Source organism: Salvelinus namaycush, chromosome 4 (assembly GCF_016432855.1).
Source record: "Salvelinus namaycush isolate Seneca chromosome 4, SaNama_1.0, whole genome shotgun sequence".
Lineage (NCBI taxonomy): Eukaryota > Metazoa > Chordata > Actinopteri > Salmoniformes > Salmonidae > Salvelinus > Salvelinus namaycush.
The window spans coordinates 69,262,840-69,288,553 of record NC_052310.1 but is presented as its reverse complement, the minus strand read 5'-3'; the positions used below and the strand labels follow the sequence as shown (position 1 = coordinate 69,288,553).

Sequence of the window (25,714 nt, the reverse complement as noted above, 5' to 3'; positions counted from 1 at the left end):
GTACTCCCTGTTCACCCATGACTGCGTGGCCATGCACGCTTCCAACTCAATCATCAAGTTTGCAGACGACACGACAGCAGTGGTAGGCTTGATTACCAACAATGACGAGACAGCCTACAGGGAGGAGGTGAGGGCACTCGGAGTGTTCTGGCAGGAAAACAACCTCTCATTCAACATCAACAAAACAAAGGAGATGATCGTAGACTTCAGGATACCGCAGTGGGAGCACCCCCCTATCGACAGGACAGCAGTGGAGAAGTTGTAAGTTCCTCACCGTACACATCACTGACAAACTGAAATGGTCCACCCACACAGACAGTGTGATGAAGAAGGCGCAACAGTGCCTCTTCAACCTCAGGAGGCTGAAGAAATTTGGCTTGTCACCTAAAACCCTCAAAGTTCTACAGGTGCACAATTGATAGCATCCTGTTGGGCTGTATCACCGCCTGGTACGGAAACTGCACCGCCCACAACCGCAAGGCTCTTCAGAGGGTGGTGTCGTCTGCACAACGCATCACCGGGGGTGAACTACCTGCTTTCCAGGACACCTACAGCACCCAATATCACAAGAAGGCCAATAAGATCATCAATAACAACAACCACCTGAGCCACTGGCTGTTCACTCCGCTATCATCCAGAAGGCAAGGTCAGTACAGGTGTATCAAAGCTGGGGCCGAGAGACTAGAAAAACAGCTTCTATCTCAAGGCCATCAGGCTGTTAAACAGCCATCACTGACACAGAGAGGCTGTTGCCAATTTAATAATATTTACATATCTTGCATTACTCATCTCATGTGTATATACTGTATTCTATACCATCTATTGCATCTTGCCTAAGCTTCTCGGTTATCGCTCATCCATATATTTATATGTACATATTCTTATTCCATCCCTTTACTTAGATTCATGTGTATCAGGTAGTTGTTGTGGAATTGTTAGATATTACTGCACTGTCGGAACTAGAAGCACAAGCATTTCGCTACACTCGCATTAACATCTGCTAACCATGTGTATGTGACCAATAAAATTTGAGTATAGTGCAGTGTGTGTGACTGTGCATATTAGACGTACTTGTGGGGATACCTTTTGGTCAGCACATATGATTTAAAACAGGGTTGGGGAACTGTGATGGGGTGGGGGGCACAAACAAACAGAACTCATCATGAGGGGCCGCAGTGGCTCCACTGACTCTTGTGTGGGTGAGACTGCTGGGTCTCTTAGCAACAGTGGCTACGTTCAAGTCACTACTGTGGATCAATGTTCCCGCTTATTTTTTTCAGGCACTGAGCAAATTTTAGTTCTTGTGAGCGAAATGTTTTGTGCAACTTCCGGTGAGCATTCACAGTGAACACTGAGGCTGTACCCTTAGTTTCAGACAGTAGTCAATAGGCCATTGTGGCTATTTGAGCATAATGAAGGCCTACCAACAAAACCAATGGAGCAAATCCCATAACATTTTCACATGGAAATAGCTTTTGATGCAGGCCTACATTGCACAAGACTTTTAAAAACGTTTTTACATTATGAAGGGCTTGACGTTAATTCATGATTTTTTTACTTGGATTTTTTACATGGGCAAATTAGGTGACTGTAAATTGCATTGCGTTGTATTGTGTCGTATGATGTAATCCCAGACTCAATCTTGCAAAGTTAGTTGTGTTTTGGTTTGTTGCATTGAAAAGGGATTGATATCATGTTGATTAGATCACAGAAGAAACGTTGATCTATATAGTGCAAACTAATGGGGTGAACTCAGTGAAGTTCAGCCTCTTGCGTCTGCGCGGCCTGGCATTACTTCCGGAGGAGGTGCACGGCCGCGCATTACTTCCGGAGGAGGTGCGCGGCCGCGCATTACTTCCGGAGGAGGTGCGCGGCCGCGCATTACTTCCGGAGGAGGTGCGCGGCCGCGCATTACTTCCGGAGGAGGTGCGCGGCCGCGCATTACTTCCGGAGGAGGTGCGCGGCCGCGCATTACTTCCGGAGGAGGTGCGCGGCCGCGCATTACTTCCGGAGGAGGTGCGCGGCCGCGCATTACTTCCGGAGGAGGTGCGCGGCCGCGCATTACTTCCGGAGGAGGTGCGCGGCCGCGCATTACTTCTGGGGGAGGTGCGAGGCCTGGCATTACTTCTGGAGGAGGTGCGAGGCCTGGCATTACTTCTGGAGGAGGTGCGCGGCCTGGCATTACTTCTGGAGGAGGTGCGCGGCCTGGCATTACTTCTGGAGGAGGTGCGCGGCCTGGCATTACTTCTGGAGGAGGTGCGCGGCCTGGCATTACTTCTGGAGGAGGTGCGCGGCCTGGCATTACTTCTGGAGGAGGTGCGCGGCCTGGCATTACTTCTGGAGGAGGTGCGCGGCCTGGCATTACTTCTGGAGGAGGTGCGCGGCCTGGCATTACTTCTGGAGGAGGTGCGCGGCCTGGCATTACTTCTGGAGGAGGTGCGCGGCCTGGCATTACTTCTGGAGGAGGTGCGCGGCCTGGCATTACTTCTGGAGGAGGTGCGCGGCCGCGCATTACTTCTGGAGGAGGTGCGCGGCCGCGCATTACTTCTGGAGGAGGTGCGCGGCCGCGCATTACTTCTGGAGGAGGTGCGCGGCCGCGCATTACTTCTGGAGGAGGTGCGCGGCCGCGCATTACTTCTGGAGGAGGTGCGCGGCCGCGCATTACTTCTGGAGGAGGTGCGCGGCCGCGCATTACTTCTGGAGGAGGTGCGCGGCCGCGCATTACTTCTGGAGGAGGTGCGCGGCCGCGCATTACTTCTGGAGGAGGTGCGCGGCCGCGCATTACTTCTGGAGGAGGTGCGCGGCCTGGCATTACTTCTGGGGGAGGTGCGCGGCCTGGCATTACTTCTGGGGGAGGTGCGCGGCCTGGCATTACTTCTGGGGGAGGTGCGCGGCCTGGCATTACTTCTGGAGGAGGTGCGCGGCCGCGCATTACTTCTGGGGGAGGTGCACGGCCGCGCATTACTTCTGGATGAGGTGCACGGCCGCGCACGCAGCTTACAGGGAACATTTGCTCTAGACCATGTATGATCATGTTTACTATTATCCAGCAGATGTAAACAATAAAGATATTCAATTATTTAAATGATTGCACTGAAGGAACTGACTGCAAAGGAATGAAGAGAGACATTTTTCTATCCATGTAGAGCATCAACAAGCCTCGAGATTCACAGAAAACCCCAGATATGGTCAGCAGTATGGTGTTGGTTACAGATAACTTTTTGTTTTCACAACAACCAAAAAAATGGAGTGTGAGAGTCCATGTATAGCCATGTACCCCACTTTACCGATACGCTCGTAAAATCTTTGTCCTTTAAGTTGGTACATTGGTTGGTATGTTGGTGCTGGTTCTGAGTCCAGAGGCGAGGCAGAGAAAGGATGTTGCTGCATAGTGCCATGCCAATACCAACATGTCAGGGTTGTTCCACTTAGCTGTAGATGGATGTGGTTTGAAATGGCTGAATGGAGCTGATGGTGGAACGGGAGCCATCCGTCACACTGGTTATGAGGTTATTGGGAGCTATGGTTACCCAACTGTTTGTTTTGCTCCCCCTAAAGCAGTTCCATTCCCACTGTTTCAAACCACCATCATGACGTGATTTCCAGATTATAAGGCAGTAGGGGAACTCTGGATTTGATGCATTCAGCTTCTTTCTTATTATGACTGTTGTTTAAAACAATTATTTCACTCACACACATGCATCACTAGCTCCTAAATGAATAACATGGGTAGAGAGCTCTTCCAGATGGTAGATTCTATATTAGACCTTCCATACCACCACGCCCAGTAGGTTGAAGAGTCATACCATTGATGCCAACCTGGTAATCATGTTGAGTTGAGAAGAACACTGTTATCCCAGGGCATGTTGTAACATTCTTCACTGATTTTAAAATGCAGTAGTAAAAGTTGATTCAGCCTTTTTCATCGCTTCCCTGTTCTTTGTGTCTTGTTCAAATAAACCTGGATCCTCTTCTCTCTTCCCATGCAGATATCACGTGACATCACCGTGGGACGATAACTGCTCCTGCTGGTTGCCAGGGAGACTCCTGACCCCCAGCCCCCCTGTGGAGATGGAGCACCAGGGGCTGCTCGGAGCAGAGGGGGATTGTGGGATGTTGGGTCTGCTGGTGCCCAGTCCCCAGAGTGAGGCGGTTACCCATGAGCTGGAGGAGCTGTCCCTACAGCCCAGTAACAACCTGCCCCCCCTCAATGAACGCAAGAATGGTGAGTGGGGAGGAAAGACACACACATACACACATACACACACACACACACACACACACACACACACACACACACACACACACACACACACACACACAGTGAAACAGACTCAGTGGTTATAGTCAGTCATTATAAGGAATCGGCTGTCTAGCATGCATTGCAGGCTAACCATTACTCACACAGCCCAGTTGTTGTTCTGGCAGCTCTATGGGTCTGGCTAAGGCACTGATGAATGAACACATGATTACTAGGTTGAACAGGGCTTTAGAAACGCCATTCTGTTTGCCAGGTCCTAATGACAGCTTAGATGGCTTAAATGAGAATTCCACCCCAAAACGATCTCTCATTAGTCCATTGTTGATATAGTCCCACATTTTTTTTGCATGTCAGCAATAGATGATATATATAAACTCAGCAAAAAAAGAAACGTCTTCTCACTGTCAACTGCGTTTATTTTCAGCAAACTTGACATGTGTAAATATTTGTATGAACATAACAAGATTCAACTGCTGAGACATAAACTGAACAAGTTCCACAGACATGTGACTAATAGAAATGGAATAATGTGTCCCTGACCAAAGGGAGGGGGGTCAAAAACAAAAGTAACAGTCAGTATCTGGTGTGGCCACCAGCTGCATTAAGTACTGCAGTGCATCTCCTCCTCATGGACTGCACCAGATTTGCCAGTTCTTGCTGTAAGATGTTACCCCACTCTTCTACCAAGGCACCTGCAAGTTTCCGGACATTTCTGGGGGGTATGGCCCTAGCCCTCACCCTCCGATCCAACAGGTCCCAGACGTGCTCAATGGAAGATCCGGGCTCTTCGCTGGCCATGGCAGACCACTGACATTCCTGTCTTGCAGGAAATCACGCACAGAACGAGCAGCATGGCTGATGGCATTGTCATGCTGGAGGGTCATGTCAGTATGAGCCTGCAGGAAGGGTACCACATGAGGGAGGAGGATGTCTTCCCTGTAACGTACAGCATTGAGATAGCCTGCAATGACAACAAGCTCAGTCCGATGATGCTGTGACACACCGCCCCAGACCATGACGGACCCTACACCTCCAAATTGATCCCGCTCCAGAGTACAGGCCTCGGTGTAACGCTCATTCCTTCGACGATAAACGCGAATCAGACCATCACCCCTGGTGAGACAAAACCATGACTCGTCAGTGAAGAGCACTTTTTGCCAGTCCTGTCTGGTCCAGCGACGGTGGGTTTGTGCCCATAGGCGACATTGTTGTCGGTGATGTCTGGTGAGGACCTGCCTTACAACAGGCCTACAAGCCCTCAGTCCAGCCTCTTTCAGCCTATTGCGGCCTGCTGGAGGTCATTTTGCAGGGCTCTGGCAGTGCACCTCCTTGCACAAAGGCGGAGGTAGCGGTCCTGCTGCTGGGTTGTTGCCCTCCTACGGCCTCCTAAACGTCTCCTGATGTACTGGCCTGTCTCCTGGTAGCGCCTCCATGCTCTGGACACTACGCTGACAGACACAGCAAACCTTTTTGCCACAGCTCGCATTGATGTGCCATCCTGGATGAACTGCACTACCTGAGCCACTTGTGTGGGTTGTAGACTCCGTCTCATGCTACCACTAGAGTGAAAGCACCGCCAGCATTCAAAAGTGACCAAAACATCAGCCAGGAAGCATAGGAACTGAGAAGTGGTCTGTGGTCACCACCTGCAGAACCATTTCTTTATTGGGGGTGTCTTGCTAATTGCCTATAATTTCCACCTTTTGTCTATTCCATTTGCACAACAGCATGTGAAATTTATTGTCAATCAGTGTTGCTTCCTTAGTGGACAGTTTGATTTCACAGAAGTGTGATTGACTTGGAGTTACATTGTGTTGTTTAAGTGTTCCCTTTATTTTTTTGAGCAGTGTATAATATATAACAGAAATACTGCCGGTATGACTCATTTTGCATCATGTAATGCTACATTTAGAAAATGTAATTGCTCAACCGTCGTATGCTTACATTCGCATCTCTCCCTTCTCCCAGAATGCATCGCTCCCTTTGTGACACAGGGACAAGGCAGATATAGGACATGACAATGACATTAATACATGCTGTTACCTAAATAGTTAACTATCGAGATAACTAGGCTATATGTTTTGAATTTGCTATCTAGTTAGTCTGTTGTCTGTCATTATTTATTTTATAGGCTAGCCTACCTGCTGCCGCAATGCCTCCACCTTTTCATAAACATATGAACCCTGTTCGCTGACCAAAAATGTGCTATAAATCGGCAAATGACTCACTAACTAACAAGGATTATCAACAAATGTGGCTGCACGCGGCTCCGTGATTGAAAGACTGCCAATGCCTCTCAATGCAATAATTCTATTCCGATGAGCTCTTCAGAGATTGAGAGAACAGTGTGCAACACATCACATCCAGAGGGTTTTGATCCAATTCTGATAGACTAATTGTTTGATATTGTGATTTTGTTTTTTTTACTTGTCCATTCCGGACAACTTCAGACTATATGCTGCTTGCCAGACGTATTATTACTATTATTTTGACTTGTCCCGGACAAGGGCATAAGCATTAATGGCAAGCCCTGATACACCTCTTCCCACACATCACATGCACTTCAGACATTGAGCAACTGGAGAAACTACATACTGTTAAAAGATTAACCACAAGGGAGTTGTGAAAGTGTCAGACTCCTTGGAATCCTGGTCAGAATCCCTTACCCTCATAGCTGACCTGGCCTGAGTTCACTGAGCTGACCCACAGCTTAGGAAACATTGCTGAGACTGTCTGTGTTTGCATGTAAACTGGCTGTGTGTGTGTGTGTGTGTGTGTGTGTGTGTGTGTGTGTGTGTGGTGTCACATAACACTGTGACTGACAGTCTGGTCAGGGTGTTCCCCAGAGGTCAGTGTTGTTACCCCATTGAAATGTGAATCAGCCAGACAGACCCTAGTGTCACTTAGCTACTATTGTTATGACTTTCTGTTCTCCTAAAAGATGCTGTAAGGGGTGATGGGCGATCACTCACTGCAAGGGTTAACTTGAACCGATCCTGTTCTGCCTCTTGTTTCTCACTGATGGGTTGATTGCTACTGACTGATGAGGACAGGTACAATCCATCAACTGAAGCATACCAACAGAAACAGTCAGAGAGCGAGAAAGCGAGTGAAAGAGGGAGGGGGTAGTGGTTGATCTGCCTACAAGAGAGAAAAATTGTGAGAGAGAGAGAGAGAGGAGTATTTGAGTAGCGCATTGAGAGAATATCAAGGCATGCATATCCTGGCAGACTTTGAGTCTGGTGGTTCATCTCTCCTGTAGCTCTCTGTGAACTAACAGACTGACATATGGGACGGCAGTTAGTCTGTAGCATTCAGACCTTGCAGAGCTCCCTCAGCTCTGTCCTGCGTGGCTGATATTAACTATGGCTTGTCTGAATGTGGAGACCCCCTCCGTCTGCAGGGACCGATTCAGATCAGGTGACTCTCTCGCTCGCTCACTCAGCACCCTCTTCTTACTTTTGCTTGTTTGTGGTTCTGGAGTATCAATTTGTTGAGACATAGCGCTTTGGGTAGGGTGTGGTTTAGACCCCTGTATAGGCCAACTGAGTGTATAGGCCAGATACCTTAGGAGATTCTCTACTTATTCTGTTTCTTCGGTTGTGGCTTTTTTGGCAGTGGCGCATTCAGTGAGACTTGTGATTCAGTGAGCGAGGGGCATTTCCATGTAAAAAGCTCCAATAGCACTAATATGTGAAGTTTATCAAATTTGGTGTCAAATGAAAGCTAAGAGTCTATATTTTGGAGAAATTAATCCCTATATACAGTACCAGTCAAAGGTTTGGACACACCTACTCATTCAAGGGTTTTTCTTTATTTTTACTATTTTCTACATTGTAGAATAATAGTGAAGACATCGAAACTATTAAATAACACATATGGAATCATGTAGTAACCAAAAAAGTGTTAAACAAATCAAAATATATTTGAGATTCTTCAAAAAGTAGCTAACCTTTGCCTTGATGACAGCTTTGCACACTCTTGGCATTCTCTCAACCAGCTTCAATGCTTTTCCAACAGTCTTGAAGGAGTTCCCACATATGCTGAGCACTTGTTGCCTGCCTTTCCTTCACTCTGCGGTCCAACTCATCCCAAACCAGCTCAATTGGGTTGAGGTCAGGTGATTGTGGAGGCCAGGTCATCTGATGCAGCACTCCATCACTCTCCTTCTTGGTCAAATAGCCTTTACACAACCTGGAGGTGTGTTGGGTCATTGTTCTGTTGAAAAACAAAATGATAGTCCCACTAAGCGCAAACCAGATGGGATGGTGTATCGCTGCAGAATGCTGTGGTTGCCATGCTGGTTAAGTGTGCCTTGGGAACCACACATGCGGAGATCATCCGTTCACCTACTCTGCGTTTCACAAAGACAGAGATTGGAACCAAAAATAAAACATTTGGACTCATCAGACCAAAGGACAGATTTCCACCGGTCTAATGTTCATTGCTCGTTTCTTGGCCCAAGCAAGTCTCTTCTTCCTATTGGTGTCCTTTCGTAGTGGTTTCTTTGCAGCAATTTGTCCATGAAGGCCTGATTCACGCAGTCTCCCCTGAACAGTTGATGTGTCTGTTACTTGAACTCTGAAGCATTTATTTAGGGGCGGCAGGTAGCCTAGTGGTTAGAGCGTTGGACTAGTAACCGAAAGGTTGCTAGATCAAATCCCTGAGCTGACAAGGTAAAAACCTGTCATTCTGCCCCTGAACAAGGCAGTTAATCCACTGTTCCTAGGCCGTCATTGAAAATATGAATTTGTTCTTAACTGACTTGCCTAGTTAAATAAATAAATAGATAAAAAATAATAAAGAAAATTTGGGCTGCAATTTCTGAGGCTGATAACGCAAATGAACTCATCCTCTGCAGCAGAGGTAACTGAGTCTTTCTTTCCTGTGGCGGTCTTCATGAGAGCCAGTTTCATCATAGCGCTTGATGGTTTTTGCAACTGCACTTGAAGAAACTTTCAAAGTTCTTGACATGTTCCGCATTGACTGACCTTCATGTCTTAAAGTAATGATGGACTGTAATTTTTCTTTGCTTATTTTAACTGTTCTTGCCATAATATGGACTTGGTCTTTTACCAAATAGGGCTATCATCTGTATACCACCCCTACCTTTTCACAACACAACTGATTGGCTGAAACGCATTAAGAAATTCCACAAATTAACTTTTAACAAGGCAAACGTGTTAATTGAAATGCATTCCAGGTGACTACCTCATGTAGCTGGTTGAGAGAATGCCAAGAATGTGCAAGGGTGTCTACTTTTTGAAGACTCAAATATAAAATATATTTTGATTTGTTTAACACTTTTCTGGTTATTACATGATACCATGTGTGTTATTGCATAGTTGTGATGTCTTCACTATTATTCTACAATGTAGAAAATAGTAAAAATAAAGAAAAAACAGTGAATGAATAGGTGTGTCCAAATTTTTGACTGGTACATTTTTCAACTAACAAAGTAGGAATAAGCAAAGGTTTAGATTTCTGATCAAACAGATGGAAAAGGGGTCTCAGACAACATCTAGCAGAAAAGTATTTTGAAATACATCAATACACATTAATGTTGAACTAATATCAACACTTAAATTTAGTTTTGGAGCATTTTTGTGTGCCTTCTGTAACTTTAAGAAACATTGCCTTGGGCCTTGTAATTCTGCCCCAATATCTTTAAGATATTTTCTAATCTCTCCCTCATGAGGAGGGAGGAAAATGAAAGTTCACAGAAGTAACAAGCAAAGGTAGACCTACCAATTAGGTTTGTTTTTACTAATAAAACAATTTGGTTTATGATTTATTAAGTGATTATAACATGAAATTCTGTTACCAAATCGGTAACAGAATGACCAAAAAAACATTTAACAGAATGACTGCAATTGAATTGGCTACAATGGGAATTCATAGTAGTCACAAACCCACAGTTGGGTCACCTGCTACTGTCCTCCCTTCCACTGGCATACTGTTGTGTTCAGCTCATAATTGTTTTATTTCTGTCACATGGTGGTCAAACCAAGACTAGTAAACCTCTCCCTCTCTCTCTCCAGTTAATGTCACCTCTCCCAGCTCTTACTGACACCTAACCATGCTCGTACTAACCGGCTCTTACTAACCGGCTCTTACTAACCGACTCTTACTAACCGACTCTTACTAACCGGCTCTTACTAACCTGACACTGAGTAATGCAAAACACTCACCAGAAAACATTTTTGTAACAGAATCCGTTCTATAATGGCGAAAATCAAACTTCTCTTTCGGTGTTGCTGTTAGCCAAACTACCGGTGAAAAGCAGCATTTATTTTGACTATCCGGATATACAAAAAATGTCATTATTTGAATAGTAAAATATTTTTAAAATCCCATCCCTACTATACAGTAGAGTACAGTAAAGCACACGAGTACAGTATCATTTACTGTATTGTACTGAACAATACTCTGTTTTACTGTACTGTGATGTCCAAACTTATGAAACCTAGACGTCTATGATTGGTTCAGATTTGGTCCGGACCAAATTTGGTCTTGTTTGGGGGCAGAGCTCATTAGAATAAAAGCCAGTGTGTAGAATTATACCCAGATATGCAAAGGAGGATATTGCATATTTTTACCTTTTTGTGTACCTATTCAAGATACATCACCATGAAGAGAATAACATTCACATTTATAAATGTATTACAGATCAGGCAACCTTGATGTCATTCTGTTAATGTAATTTTCTTAACGGGTGTTAATCCACTTCACTTACTGTAGTTCGATAACCAAAAGAGATGTTTTGAAACACGTTGTCATGTCATAGCTGACACTCCATTCTTTCTGCAGACATCTTCGAAAATTAATTCGGAGTAGATATTTAAGAGTTTTTGGAAAATGTGGTCACATAAAAATACTGAGGTGGACTTTACGGTCATTCTGTTACCAAACATTATACTTCCACTGTACTTTGAGTAAATGTGTTTTTGTAACATTTTCAGTGTAAATTGTTAAAAGTAGTCCTTGTGCATAGACTTGTACAGTTGAAGTCAGAAGTTTACATACACTTAGGTTGGAGTCATTAAAACACGTTTTTCTCCACACATTTCTTGTTAACAAACTACAGTTTTGGAAAGTAGGTTAGGACATCTACATTGTGCATGACACAAGTAATTTTTCCAACAATTGTTTACAGACAGATTATTTCACACATAATTCACTGTATCACAATTCCAGTGGGTCAGAAGTTTACATACACTAAGTTGACTGTGCCTTTAAACAGCTTGGAAAATTCCAGAAAATGATGTCATAGCTTTAGAAGCTTCTGATAGGCTAATTGACATAATTTGAGTCAATTGGAGGTCTACCTGTGTATGTATTTCAAGGCCTACCTTCAAACTCAGTGCCTCTTTGCCTGACAGCATGGGAAAATCAAAAGAAATCAGCCAAAAATTCAAAAAATAATTTGTAGACCTCCACAAGTCTGGTTCATCCTTGGGAGCAATTTCCAAACGCCTGAAGGTACCAGGTTCATCTGTACAAAGAATAGTACGCAAGTATAAACACCATGGGACCATGCAGCCGTCATACCGCTCAGGAAGGAGACGCGTTCTGTCTCCTGGAGATGAACGTACTTTGGTGCAAAAAGTGCAAATCAATTCCAGAACAACAGCAAAGGACCTTGTGAAGATGCTGGAGGAAACAGGTACAAACGTATCTATATCCACAGTAAAACGAGTCCTATATCGACATAACTTGAAAGGCTGCTCAGCAAGGAAGAAGCCACTGCTCCAAAACCGCCATAAAAAAAAGCCAGACTATGGTTTGCAACTGCACATGGGGACAAAGATCGTACTTTTGAAGAAATGTCCTCTGGTCTGATGAAACAAAAATAGAACTGTTTGGCCATAATGACCATCGTTATGTTTGGAGGAAAAAGGGGGGGGGGGGGCTTGCAAGCCGAAGAACACCATCCCAACCGTGAAGCACGGAGGTGGCAGCATCGTGTTGTGGGGGTGCTTTGCTGCAGGAGGGACTGGTGCACTTCACAAACTAGATGGCATCATGAGGAGGGAAAATTATGTGGATATATTGAAGCAACATCTCAAGACATCAGTCAGGAAGTTAAAGCTTGGTCACAAATGGGTCTTCCAAATGAACAATAACCCCAAGCATACTTCCAAAGTTGTGGCAAGATGGCTTAAGGACAACAAAGTCAAGGTATTGGAGTGGCCATCACAAAGCCCTGAACTCAATCCTATAGAAAATGTGTGGGCAGAACTGAAAAAGCGTGTGCGAGCAAGGAGGCCTACAAACCTGACTCAGTTACACCAGCTCTGTCAGGAGGAATGGGCCAAAATTCACCCAACTTATTGTGAGAAGCTTGTGGAAGGCTACCCCAAACGTTTGACCCAAGTTAAACAATTTAAAGGCAATGCTATCAAATACTAATTGAGTGTATGTACACTTCTGACCCACTGGGAATGTGATGAAAGAAATAAAAGCTGAAATATATCATTCTCGCTACGATTATTCTGACATTTCACATTCTTAAAATAAAGTGCTGATCCTAACTGACCTAAGACAGAACATTTTTACTAGGATTAAATGTCAGGAATTGTGAAAAACTGAGTTTAAATGTATTTGGCTATGGTGTATGTAAAATTCGGACTTCAACTGTATGGTTTGTTAAACTTTGCAATTATTGGTTTTGTTTTTATTGGTCAATTATTGGTCTTTTAAAGTGAAAAATCGTGGTCCATGACATTCTGTTACTGTGGAATTGCCCAGAGTGAATGGGAGGTTGTTTCTCGGTCAGATGAGGTGTCGGTCTGTTTGCTCAGAATGACTCCGAGGTCACAGGCTACTCAGTTAATCCAATGTCACATTGGGAGGTTTCGCCACTCTAAATTGTACAACTCAATGCATGTTCTGTATTAAGGTAGTAGGGTTGTTTTTTATCTGGGTAATCAATTTGGTTTCTTGGTTGCAGTAATGTTGTTTGTTGTAACAGGAAGGAAACACAGAGCTGCTATGGTAATCAATGTAGTCAAGTACATTTGAGCTTATTTCGCTGTTAAAAAAAAAAAATTCTCGCATGTTTAGCCATTTGAGATAAAATCGCAATTCCCCCTGATTTCTGTTCCTGTACAATTTTCCAAGGACCAAAGAATGAAACAGTTTTAAGGAATGACATTATTGTTCAGATAAGGGATTAAAGTGAGATCAGTCACGTTCTTAATGAATGGACGGACTGGGTTAGCGGAGGACATTCCATTGGTCAGTGTTATGTGGTCACACTGCTGGCTAGAGTGGAAACGAGTAGTAGTTGTTGGTGGCCGTGGGGGTCCTAACTGCCCTGGTATGTGTCTAGCGGTCTATCAGAACCACATCCTGCTCCAAAACCTCAGTTACTCATGATAACTTCAGACCCTCCGATGCAGGCCGTCTCTGGTTGTTTACTGAAGGGTCTACCCTTCTCTCTCTCTTCTCCAACAGTCCTTCAGCTGAGGCTACAGCAGAGACGTACCCGTGAGCAGCTGGTAGACCAGGGCATAATGCCACGTGAGTATGGGTACTGCCACTTCATAAAGTCATAATGTAATTATCTGTCTGTTGATGAAGCTGACATGTGTTTCTGTCCATGCAGCTCTAAAGAGCCCAGCTGCATTCCATGAGCAGATACGCAGCCTGGAGAGAGCCCGGGTAAGAGCTCATTCTTGCAAATACATTCCTTTAATATATTCAGTAACTTCTTGCATTGAAATTACTTGTCAATGCCCTGACCCCCTGTTCCCTTCCCCAGACTGAGAACTTCCTGAAGCACAAGATCCACAGCCGACCAGAGAGATCTGAGCTGGTCAGAATGCACATCCTCAAGGAGACTGGGGCAGAGCCCTCCCTGCAGGCCACCCAGATGAAGCTGAAGAGGGCCAGGCTGGCTGACGACCTGAATGAGAAGCTGGCTCAGCGCCCCGGTCCCATGGAACTGGTAGAAAAGAACATTCTGCCTGTAGAACCCAGCGTCAAGGAGGCCATCATTGGTGAGGGAGAGGAGAGGAGAGAGAGAGGGGTTGAGAGGAAGATGGTGATATGGAGCCGTATGTATCAAGTCTTAGTGTAGGAGTGCTGATTTTATGATCAGTTTTGTCTTTCTAGCTCACAATGAATAAGATTAGATGGACAGTCGAAATCTGATCCTAGATCAGCTCTAAACGGGCCCAGATCACACACTTCTTAGGCCTTTTCATTCACCTTTCTCTCTTTTTAACGTGGCCCTTAGTTAGTGTTCTGTATTAATGTTGACTGTGTTGGTCCCTCAGTAAACTACCCCAAAGCACTGGACGCCTACGGGTTTGAGGAGGACAGCGGGGATGTCCTGTCTCCAGAGCAGCCGGCCAGCCACGAGTCCCAGGCCGCCGCACCCTCCCCTGGGGAACCCCGCGCCCTGGAGACCCCCTGTCCACCACCGCTGCCCACCATAACCACCAACCATACCATCCTACAGGTAGGGACTAGGGAGGATCTTTATCAACTCAAATATCCTCTTGAAGGACAATACATATGCTTCATCATACCTAGTGTTGCAAAGGGAGGGTATATTACTGGAAACGTTCTAAGTTTACCAGTAAACTACCAGAATTTTGGTAGCTTTCAAGGTTTTTGGGGCATTGTAAAAGATGACGTCTAGTGGCTTTTTAGGTGTCTGTAATTAAAATAATCAAATAGCATGATAAAAAAAAAAATGATGACAAAGCTGTAAAACATAAATATAAACCAGTAACTTATTCAATACCATTGGTGTCCCGTGTAGCTCAGTGGGTAGAGCATGGCAACACTGTGGGTTTGATTCCCATGGGGGACCAGTATGAAAATGTATGCACTCACTACTGTAAGTTGCTCTGGATAAGAGCGTCTGCTCAATTACTAAAATGTAAATGTAATAATGTGTTTTAATATGAGGGTTTCAGCATGGAACATCCTTTATAATTTTTATACACTTATTTATTTGACTTTGTCAATATGTCTTTGTTGTAAATGTTTTGGCGCCAAACTAGCAGTTGTGAAAAAAGTTAGTTGAAACATTGCAGAATTAATAGAAAAATAATGCCATTCTTGATTAGATGCTTTTTTCATTAATTAGGCAATTTTCTCTTGAACCATATGGTCTAGCCACTAGAAATGCCTGGACAATATGGACACAGGTATAAAATATGAATATTATAAATTACTGAATATTCCGGTAACTTTGGTAAATTACTGGTAGCTTTCCGTCCCAATTATATATATTTTTATTTATTTTACCTTTATTTAACTAGGCAAGTCAGTTAAGAACAAATTCTTATTTTCAATGACAGCCTAGGAACAGTGGGTAAACTACCTTGTTCAGGGGCAGAACGATAATGATAATACCCCTCGTTCTTTGTCTACCCCTGAAGGATTGTAATAATTAAGAATTGAGGTAAATAAAATTAACATGAAACATAGGCTTACCTGTTATGACTGAAATGTTAATGTTTTCCTCTCTTCTTTTTCTGTCCCAGCCCTTCCCTGTTGTCAGCCAGGCAACAGCAGACTTCCTCAAAGCTCTCTCCACCAATGAGCCACCAGTTAGTCGCCCAGCTCCCGCACCTCAGCCAATAACCACTGTTGCTTCTCAAAAGCCAGGGCCCACCCTAGTGAAAGTAAGCAGGCACGTTATTCTGTCTACTGTTTAGTGAAGTAGACTTTCCAAAAATCTAAGTTCACATTGAAACAAAAGCTCAGTCTTTGAACTAGCATTGAATCCAAATCGCTGAATAAATAAAGGTGTTTTACATTTTTTAAATCTTTCTGTACTCAAATCTGAATTCAATCATCTTCCAGTTATTGAAAAATACCGTGTTTGAGTCACTTCTAAACACATATTGTCAGAGTTGACCCTGTTCATTAAAACAAGTCTAAAACTAACCAAACTACTATAACCTGTGAAATGGGAGACAACACACAGCCAATCAGTTGCACTAAAAGACACCAACTGACCTTTCTGCCTAGAGCGTACAGACTTACCCTGTAGTCTACCAGGGTTCATTTCTTCACTTCTTAACTGGAATGTGCCCACTGGTAAAAACATAACTTTTAACCCAAAAACGAAATCCCTTTTTAGATGACAGTTGTTTTTATGTCAATGTATTTTATTTTTTATTTTGTGGAGAGCATCTCGTGTCATATTGTTATGCAATTATGTTTTATATAAAGAACTTGTAGCTTTGAAGCATGTGCGTCTTCTTTATCTTGGCGTTTCTCCTCTTCTCATCCCACAGCAGAGCCAGCCCAGGCAGCCGGGGGAGAGGAATCGCAGTAAGAAGGGCAAGGAGCCCAAGCCCCGGATCAAGAAGTTAAAGTACCACCAGTACGTCCCCCAGGACCAGAAACAGGAGGCCAGCGAAGCCCCCATGGACTCATCCTACGCCAAGATCCTCCACCAGCAGCAGCTTTTCCTCCAGCTGCAGATCCTCCACCAGCAGCAGCAGCACTATAACTACCACACCATCCTCCCAGCACCCTTAAAGTAGGATATTACTGTCATTTCAGGGACAAAGTATGTTCATAATCACTTCTGACACTCCTAGGGGCAAATCCTAAGTTCTACTTTGTCAATGGGAGACCAAGTGAAAATGTTATTTAAATGGACCGGATCCGTCTACCTGTTGTTCAAACTAAGGTTTACAGGAGAACATTATGTTAGCTGGAAAGTACCTAAAAAGCAACCCAGCTGTTGATGTTTCCAATGTCCCAAATAGCAAATGGACAATTAGCTAGTTTCCAATAACAAATCCTCTGTAATGATATTAATAACCTGCAGGATGTTGTCTTAGTGGGAGTCCAAGGCCCATTAGAACTGTGTATGTCAGTTATTGTTGGAACTCTGCATTGTTCCATTGACTGACTGTGTACTGAGGCACCAGGCAGAGGAACCTCCTTAGTTCCCTTCATATTGCCAACACTCTTTCTCTCTCTCTCTCCCACATTTCCCTTCTCCCTCCTTCGTCATCTCTCACTCCACCATCTTTACTCTCCCTCCTTCCCCTTGTTTTGCTTCCTCTCTTCCTTCAGGCCTGTAGCTGAGGGTCAGAGCAGCGCTGTGAACGGTCTGCCAACCTCTATAGTGGTGTCCCTGCCGCCTGCCGTCACTGTCCCGCCTCCCACCCCTGTCCGCCCCAACAGCATATCCAACCGCAAGCCTGGCCACCTGTCCCCCAACCTGGAGGACATGAAGGTGGCCGAGTTGAAACTGGAGCTGAAGTTGCGAAGTCTCCCTGTGTCAGGGACCAAGACTGATCTCATTGAGAGGCTGAAGCCTTACCAGGAGAGCCCCAGCACCCCAGCTCTGACCCCCGGCCCGAACACCCTCCCATCCTCAGTCCCCATGGAGGTCAGCTCATCCCCCGCACTTCTCCTAGCTGCCCATCAGTTGGCACCAGAGAGCATGAGCTCCACACCCCCAGTATCCCCAATCCCCACAGACCTCTCCACCGTTAGAGACAACAGAGGGGTGTCCGAGCTATTTTGCGACCCCCAGAGGGTTAGTCCCGGTCGTGCAGGCGTGGGGATGTCCCCCCTGAGGCCGGGTGTCCCGGAGGAGAAGGATTCGCGGCTCCATGAGAAGGAGCGTCAGATCGAGGAGCTGATGAGGAAGCTGGAGCAGGAGCAGAGGCTGGTGGAGGAGCTGAAGATGCAGCTGGAGGTGGAGAAGACCCAGCCTCTACAGGGACCCTCCACAGACTCTGTCCCCGTGATCCAGACCTCCAACAAGGTCAAACTGGAAGACAGGGTCCTCCCTAACTGCTCAGCAATGGGTACTGCAAACATGGCTCCCCAGACTCACCCTCACTCTCTTCCCACTGTGGTGAAGCTGGAGGATGTGCTCTGCAACTCCCAGCCCCCGCACCAGCCCTACCTCACCCCCACCCTGCCCCAGTTCTTCATCAGCCACCAGGTTGTAGGCCAGCCTGGCACCCAGACCCTGCTTGCAGCCCAGGATGGCACTACCCAGATCCTCCTGCCTGTCCTCCAGGCTACGATATCAAATCAAGCCCCAGGCCTGATCCAGGCCTCAGTGCCCCAGGTACACACCACCAAGATGGAGACTCGGCAGGCCTCAACTCAACAGCAGATACTTAATCATAACCACATGCTGCAGGTAAGTCATACCACACCAGGACCAGTTCGTGGAAAATATGGATCTGAAACCTGCTTGAAATGAGATCTAGTAGAATTGGTGATGAAGTTAAGGTTAACCCCTTATTGTGTGTCTCTCTTCTACAGACTTTCACAGCGTGCAACGGCCCTGGCTCTGGGATGGTGGAGAACCAGACAGGGCCTGACATGCATCCCCAGTGTTTCCTGAGAAGCTCCCCAGATAACAGGCTCTCTCCCCGGGGGGCTTCACCCAACCACACCCTCTCCAATGGGCCTGTCAACAAGGTACACTTAGGTGTATTATTAGGAAAACATCATCCTCTAGGCTAAATGTGATGCAAAATACACATTGTAAACCGTCAACCTTTCCAGTTCCACTTTCTCCCTCAAATACTGTTAAATCTTACATTGGTTATATGAGTCGTTGTTATAGACAAGGTAGGTTGTGTTGTTATAGACAAGGTAGGTTGTGTTGTTATAGACAAGGTAGGTTGTGTTGTTATAGACAAGGCAGGCTGTGGTGGTTATAGACAAGGCAGGCTGTGGTGGCTATAGACAAGGCAGGCTGTGGTGGCTATAGACAAGGCAGGCTGTGGTGGCTATAGACAAGGCAGGCTGTGGTGGCTATAGACAAGGCAGGCTGTGGTGGCTATAGACAAGGCAGGCTGTGGTGGCTATAGACAAGGCAGGCTGTGGTGGTTATAGACAAGGCAGGCTGTGGTGGCTATAGACAAGGCAGGCTGTGGTGGCTATAGACAAGGCAGGCTGTGGTGGCTATAGACAAGGCAGGCTGTGGTGGTTATAGACAAGGCAGGCTGTGGTGGCTATAGACAAGGCAGGCTGTGGTGGTTATAGACAAGGCAGGCTGTGGTGGCTATAGACAAGGCAGGCTGTGGTGGCTATAGACAAGGCAGTCTGTGGTGGCTATAGACAAGGCAGTCTGTGGTGGCTATAGACAAGGCAGTCTGTGGTGGCTATAGACAAGGCAGTCTGTGGTGGCTATAGACAAGGCAGGCTGTGGTGGCTATAGACAAGGCAGGCTGTGGTGGCTATAGACAAGGCAGGCTGTGGTGGCTATAGACAAGGCAGGCTGTGGTGGCTATAGACAAGGCAGGCTGTGGTGGCTATAGACAAGGCAGGCTGTGGTGGCTATAGACAAGGCAGGCTGTGGTGGCTATAGACAAGGCAGGCTGTGGTGGCTATAGACAAGGCAGGCTGTGGTGGCTATAGACAAGGCAGGCTGTGGTGGCTATAGACAAGGCAGGCTGTGGTGGCTATAGACAAGGCAGGCTGTGGTGGCTATAGACAAGGCAGGCTGTGGTGGCTATAGACAAGGCAGGCTGTGGTGGTTATAGACAAGGCAGGCTGTGGTGGTTATAGACAAGGCAGGCTGTGGTGGTTATAGACAAGGCAGGCTGTGGTGGCTATAGACAAGGCAGGCTGTGGTGGCTATAGACAAGGCAGGCTGTGGTGGCTATAGACAAGGCAGGCTGTGGTGGCTATAGACAAGGCAGGCTGTGGTGGCTATAGACAAGGCAGGCTGTGTTTGTTCAATGTTTTTATCTTCCTTCTCTTCCTCCAGTCCCCCTCTCCATCTCCATCCCAGCCCACCTTCATCCTCCAACCCTCCTCCCTCGTGACCCAGCCCCCCATGGCCAGGCAGCCCCCTCGCTACGAGGATGCAGTCAAACAGACACGCAACCTGAAGCAGGCCAACAACCTCACACAGGTGAACACACACACTCAACAGTGGTGTAAAGTACTTAAGTAAAAATACTTTCAAGTAGTTTTTGGGGGTATCTGTACTTTACTATTTATATTTTTGACAACTTTTACTTCACTACTTTCCTAAAGAAAATATTGTACTTTTTACTCCATACATTTTCCCTGACAACCAAAAGTACTCGTTACGTTTTGAATGCTTAGAAGGACAGGAAAATGGTCCAATTCACAGACTTATCAAGAGATCTGGCGGACTCACTAAACACACATGCGTTTGTAAATGATGTCTGAGTGTTGTAGTGTTCCCCTGTCTAAAAACAAAAAGAAAGAAAATGGTGCCATCTGGTTTACTTTGTGAGGAATTCGGCCACCAGCTGCATCGAGTACTGCAGTGCATCTCCTCCTCATGGACTGCACCATATTTGCCAGTTCTTGCTGTGAGATGTTACCCCACTCTTCCTGCAAGTTCCCGGACATTTCTGGGGGGAATGGCCCTAGCCCTTACCCTCCGATCCAACAGGTCCCAGACGTGCTCAATGGGATTGAGATCCAGGCTCTTCGCTGGCCATGGCAGAACATTGACATTACTGTCTTGCAGGAAATCACGCACAGAACGAGCAGTATGGCTGCTGTATAGGCGACGTTGTTGGCAGTGATGTCTGGTGAGGACCTGCCTTACAACAGGCCTACAAGCCCTCAGTCCAGTCTCTCTCAGCCTATTGCGGACAGTCTGAGCACTGATGGAGGGATTGTGCGTTCCTGGTGTAACTCGGGCAGTTGTTGTTGCCATCCTGTACCTGTCCCGCAGGTGTGATGTTCGCATGTACCGATCCTGTGCATGTGTTGTTACGCGTGGTCTGCCACTGTCCGTCCTGTCTCCCTGTAGCGCTGTCTTAGGGATCTCACAGTACGGACATTGCAATTTATTGCCCTGGCCACATCTGTAGTCCTCATGCCTCCTTGCAGCATGCCTAAGGCACGTTCACGCAGATGAGCAGGGACCCTGGGCATCTTTCTTTTTACTAAGTTTTCAGAACTGTGACCTTAAATGCCTACCGTCTGTAAGCTGTTAGTGTCTTAACAACCGTTCCACAGGTGCATGTTCATTAATTGTTTATGGTTCATTGAACAAGCATTGGAAACAGTGTTTAAACCCTTTACAATAAAGATGTGTGAAGATATTTGGATTTTTACGAATTATCTTTGAAAGACAGGGTCCTGAAAAAGGGATGTTTCTTTTTTTGATGAGTTTAGTATTTTACTGGGTGAATTTCACTTTTACTTGAGTCATTTTCTATTAAGGTATTTTTTACTTTAGTATGATATTTGGGTACTTTTTCCACCACTGCACTCATACAATAACACACACACATTCATAAATATATGAGGTGCTCTCCGAAGTCCTGAGGAAATGTATTGCTATTGGTCACACCTCAAAGACTGTAATGCTATTGGTCATGCATCTCCACCCCCTTACCTTATTGTCTCTTTCTCAGGTTTCCACGGCAACCAGCCAGGAGATGGACGACCTATTTGACATCCTGATTCAGAGTGGAGGTGAGAGTTCACAGCATCAGGAAAGGTTTACACCTTTAGCTCCTTGTCCTAACCCTGAAGGGACTGACTTAGTCATGACTATCTGGTCTTTTCATCTCTGTAAACAGTAATAAGGCTGCACTTTCTTATTCGACATTAACATTAAAGAAGCCTGTGTTTTAATATAACTGATTAATTTCTCCCCATCTTCTGTTTCGTCCAGAGATCACTCCTTTCATCCAGCAGCCGGACCTTCTGTCTCTCGGCACCAAGACTGTTCCTATCACAGCCAACATCACTACCCTCCCTGTCAACACCGCCCTGTCCAGGCCCCCTCCACAGATCCAGGTAGCTCCCCCCCCCATCTCGCCCGTCGACCCACTCCATCTCCCAAGCCTGGCCTCCATGACCTCAGACAAGCAGTTGGAGGCCTTCCTGGAGGGAACCCTGAACGATCCGTCCCCAACCACGGACCTCCGCACCCTGGGTCTGATCGAGGAGCTGCAGTCCCAGCTTCTGGATCAACCCTACTCCCCCATGGACACCTCGGAGCTGTCCTTCTGCGACTCCACGTCTCCCCCCTCCTCCCTCAATATGGGCATGTCTGACACAGCCCTGGACAACATGGAGTGGCTGGACCTAACCATGCCGCCCGGCCCCGCGGGGGGGCTTACACCACTGGGGATTCCTTCAGACTTCCTGGATACACACGACCTGCAGCTGCACTGGGACTGATGGAGAGATGGATGAGGACAAGGATGGAGGGGAAAGGAGGAAAAGGATGGAGGGACCGAGAGAAGAGGAGGAGAGGAGTGTTTGAGGAAATGAAAAGGGATAGAGGCACTCAACATAAGAAATCCAGACTTGGTTAGTCAGGTTATAGTCCTGGTGCATTTTAAAACTTTATTTTTAACACAAAATTGTCTCGTTTATTTTTTGCCTAGGATGTCCTAGGATTGGCCAGCCGGTGATGGGGGCATTGGGTGTTGCTTATTAGAGTAGTGGGGCCAGAGCCAAATGAACAAGGATGCAGACATTATGGAAATATCCTGTAAATGATGGCGATATTTCAACCAGAACAAGGTTAGATGTTCCCTCAGCCCTCCTGGAGTTTTCATTGGGTTGTGCAAAGCTTTCACCATACAACTCCTGACAGTCAGCCTGTACGGTGGTCAGCTTGGCTTGCGGTGAACACATGGATGTGTTAACTTAGCATGCGTTTCACATCAGTCGTATGACAGGGTCTTCATCTACAGCCATTTCTCTGTGGACGCTGCTTGGTTATTACAGATCTGTTGTACACAAGCCACAACAGACAGCATAACTGACAGATGTAAACCTGACAAGAGTACAAGGCTGTGTTTAACACTGGTCTTTTATTGCGACATACCTATATTTGTGTTTTCTGACCCTTTTGATACATATTGTATTGGTTGAGACAGTTGGACTATTTAAGTAATGAACTGAACTGACGCCGAGAACAGACTCATTCCTATTGGACAAGGAGGAGTAGTCTCCTCCCACTATGAGCTATGCACTAAGGAGGCGGGCCTTACACCTCCTTCATCTCACAAGGAAATGTGAATCACAGATAATGATTTTGTAGATTTAATGGTTTATTGAAACAATGTTGATCCACTTGTTGGTTATCTCAGTGTACTATCGCCTTCAGTTCAAGTCTAAGTTGATCCGTCTGAATGTAAATGGAGACTTTACATTGTTGGCAGCTTTATCTTCTGAAAGACAACTGACGTATCAGTGGGGAGGGACCAAATATGGTATCACACAGGTACACTACATACAGGTTAATGTGTGTACTTACTGTATGCTAGCCTGCTTCCATCTCTGTTTGTGCTCTTGCCAACTCTGTTACTCATTGTCAAGCCAGATATGTTTGGCATAGCAATGAGTGACAAGAAGGTGGCATGATGGCACAAAAAGACTGGCACTCAGGCTAACTGTATTCTTCAGTGTTTGACATGTTTTAATGTGGCTGCATGACCTCTGGAGAACAGAGGTGTTATACTTTTCTGTCTGTCCTGAATTCTGTCTGTCAACTCTCTGCACTTTGTCTCTGTGTGTCAGTGGTTCTGTCTCTGTGTGAGAAAGTATGCACGTGCCTAGAGCTGGGCGAAATGGCCTAAAACCAGGGGCGCAACTTTGGTTTTAGAAGTGGGGGGGACATAATAATTACTATTATTATATCATTTTTTAATCCTGTCGAATAAACACTCCAGCCTACCCGATCGCTCGGAGGCGACCGCATGGTCCCAAAGCATGCCATTGCCTTGTTTTGTATCACATTGAAATGATAAAACGGGGGGACAAAAATGCAATTTCAGAATGTGGGGTAGACATGTCTCCCCCGTCCCCAGTGAAAGTTGCGCCCCTGCCTGAAACTCATTTCTATTTTTTTCAAACTTATGCGATTCCCAATATATATCAAAACACATTTTTTTGTTTTCTCTAAGCTTTGTTGTACAATTAAAGGTCAAATACACTACATTTAAAACAGTCACCAATAGTCTAATCAATTCAGAGCTTGGTAAATTATACAGAAGCTGAATATATGCCTTCCACAAACATGAGACCCACTAATATTTACATTATTTTATGAAAATAGTTGTACTTGCTTTTATTGCAATTATCACTGATCTGGCTTTCAGGTCTGTCTATAAAAAGGCCCTTTTTGTTACAAATTTAACCATAACCATGCATAATGCACGTTCACTAATCATGTAGCAGGCATTATAGAAAATGAACACGGGTCTCATAAACAGTCTCTCAAACACAAGCCCACGTGCTCGTGAGTAGTCAGCTAATATTTCTATTTCAAAAAAATAAAAACTAAGGTGTCATTGTACGCTGATGATTCATGTTTTCTTTTAAAACCACAACTAGAGTCTCTCCACGGCCTCATAGAGGATCTAGATACCTTTGCTATCCTCTCTGGATTAAAACCAAATTATGATAAATGTACCATATTACGTATTGGATCACTAAAAAATACACATTTTATATTGCCATGTAGTTTACCAATTAAATGGTCTGACGGAGATGTGGATATACTCGGTATAAAAATCCCAAAAGAAAGAAATGATCTCACTCCAATAAATTTTTATAGAAAGTTAGCAAAAATAGATAAGATCTTGCTACCATGGAAAGGAAAATACTTGTCTATTTGTGGAAAAATCACCCTGATTAACTCTTTAGTCATATCACAGTTTACCTATTTGCTTATGGTTTTGCCTACACCTAGTGACCTGCTTTTTAAATTATATGAACAAAAAATATTCCATTTTATTTGGAACGGCAAGCCAGATAAAATTAAAAGGGCCTATTTATATAACGAATATGAATTCGGAGGGCAGAAATTATTAAATATTAAAGCATTAGACCTCTCACTAAAGGCATCAGTCATACAAAAGTTATACTTAAATCCAAACTGGTTCTCTAGTAAATTGGTACGAATGTCTCATCCTATGTTCAAGAAGGGCCTTTTTCCCTTTATTCAGATTACACCTGCTCACTTTCGGTTGTTTGAAAAGGAAATAATCTCCAAAATATCCTTATTTTTTAAACAAGCCTTAGAAAGTTGGTTGCAATTTCAGTTTAATCCACCTGAAAGGACGGAACAAATAGTACAACAAATATTGTGGTTAAATTCAAATATAGTAATTGATAAAAAAACTGTATTTATCGAAGAAATGTTTAAAAAAGGTATAATTTTTGTGAATGATATCATAAATAGGACTGGTGGAGTTATGTCACACATGCAGCTCACACAGACATATGGAAATGTCTGCTCTACCCAAAATTACAACCAATTAATTGCAGCATTACCACAAAAATGGAAGAGGCAAGTAGAAGGGGAAAAAAGTAAGGAACTTGTATGTCGGCCCTGTATTAAAGAACATAAATGGTTAAAGAAAAGTGTGATAAATAAAAACATATACCAATTTCATTTAAGGACCAAAAAACTGACAGCTGTGCCATATAAATTGCAAAATAGTTGGGAAGAGATGTTCGATGTACCCATTCCATGGCACATGG

General features: G+C 45.0%; 1 protein-coding gene across 1 annotated transcript; it reads left to right on the top strand.

The window, feature by feature from the left end:
• The first annotated feature begins 13,764 nt into the window (after positions 1-13,764).
• Positions 13,765-22,396, top strand: LOC120045982 (myocardin-related transcription factor B-like). The gene is made up of 11 exons (XM_038990902.1): positions 13,765-13,786; positions 13,872-13,927; positions 14,028-14,265; positions 14,545-14,729; positions 15,766-15,906; positions 16,525-16,772; positions 17,318-18,404; positions 18,530-18,688; positions 19,986-20,132; positions 21,622-21,682; positions 21,885-22,396. Exons 1-11 carry the CDS (start codon positions 13,780-13,782, stop codon positions 22,394-22,396), a joined length of 2,841 nt encoding a protein of 946 aa, XP_038846830.1. The 5' UTR covers positions 13,765-13,779.
• Positions 22,397-25,714: the final 3,318 nt, after the last annotated feature.

Bases quoted from the DNA above. Each gene is read 5' to 3' on its own strand.
- LOC120045982 (XM_038990902.1), top strand. The intron at 13,928-14,027 runs GTAAGAGCTCAT...TCCCTTCCCCAG, and splicing joins GCAGCCTGGAGAGAGCCCGG to ACTGAGAACTTCCTGAAGCA. The intron at 15,907-16,524 runs GTAAGCAGGCAC...CTCATCCCACAG, and splicing joins CAGGGCCCACCCTAGTGAAA to CAGAGCCAGCCCAGGCAGCC.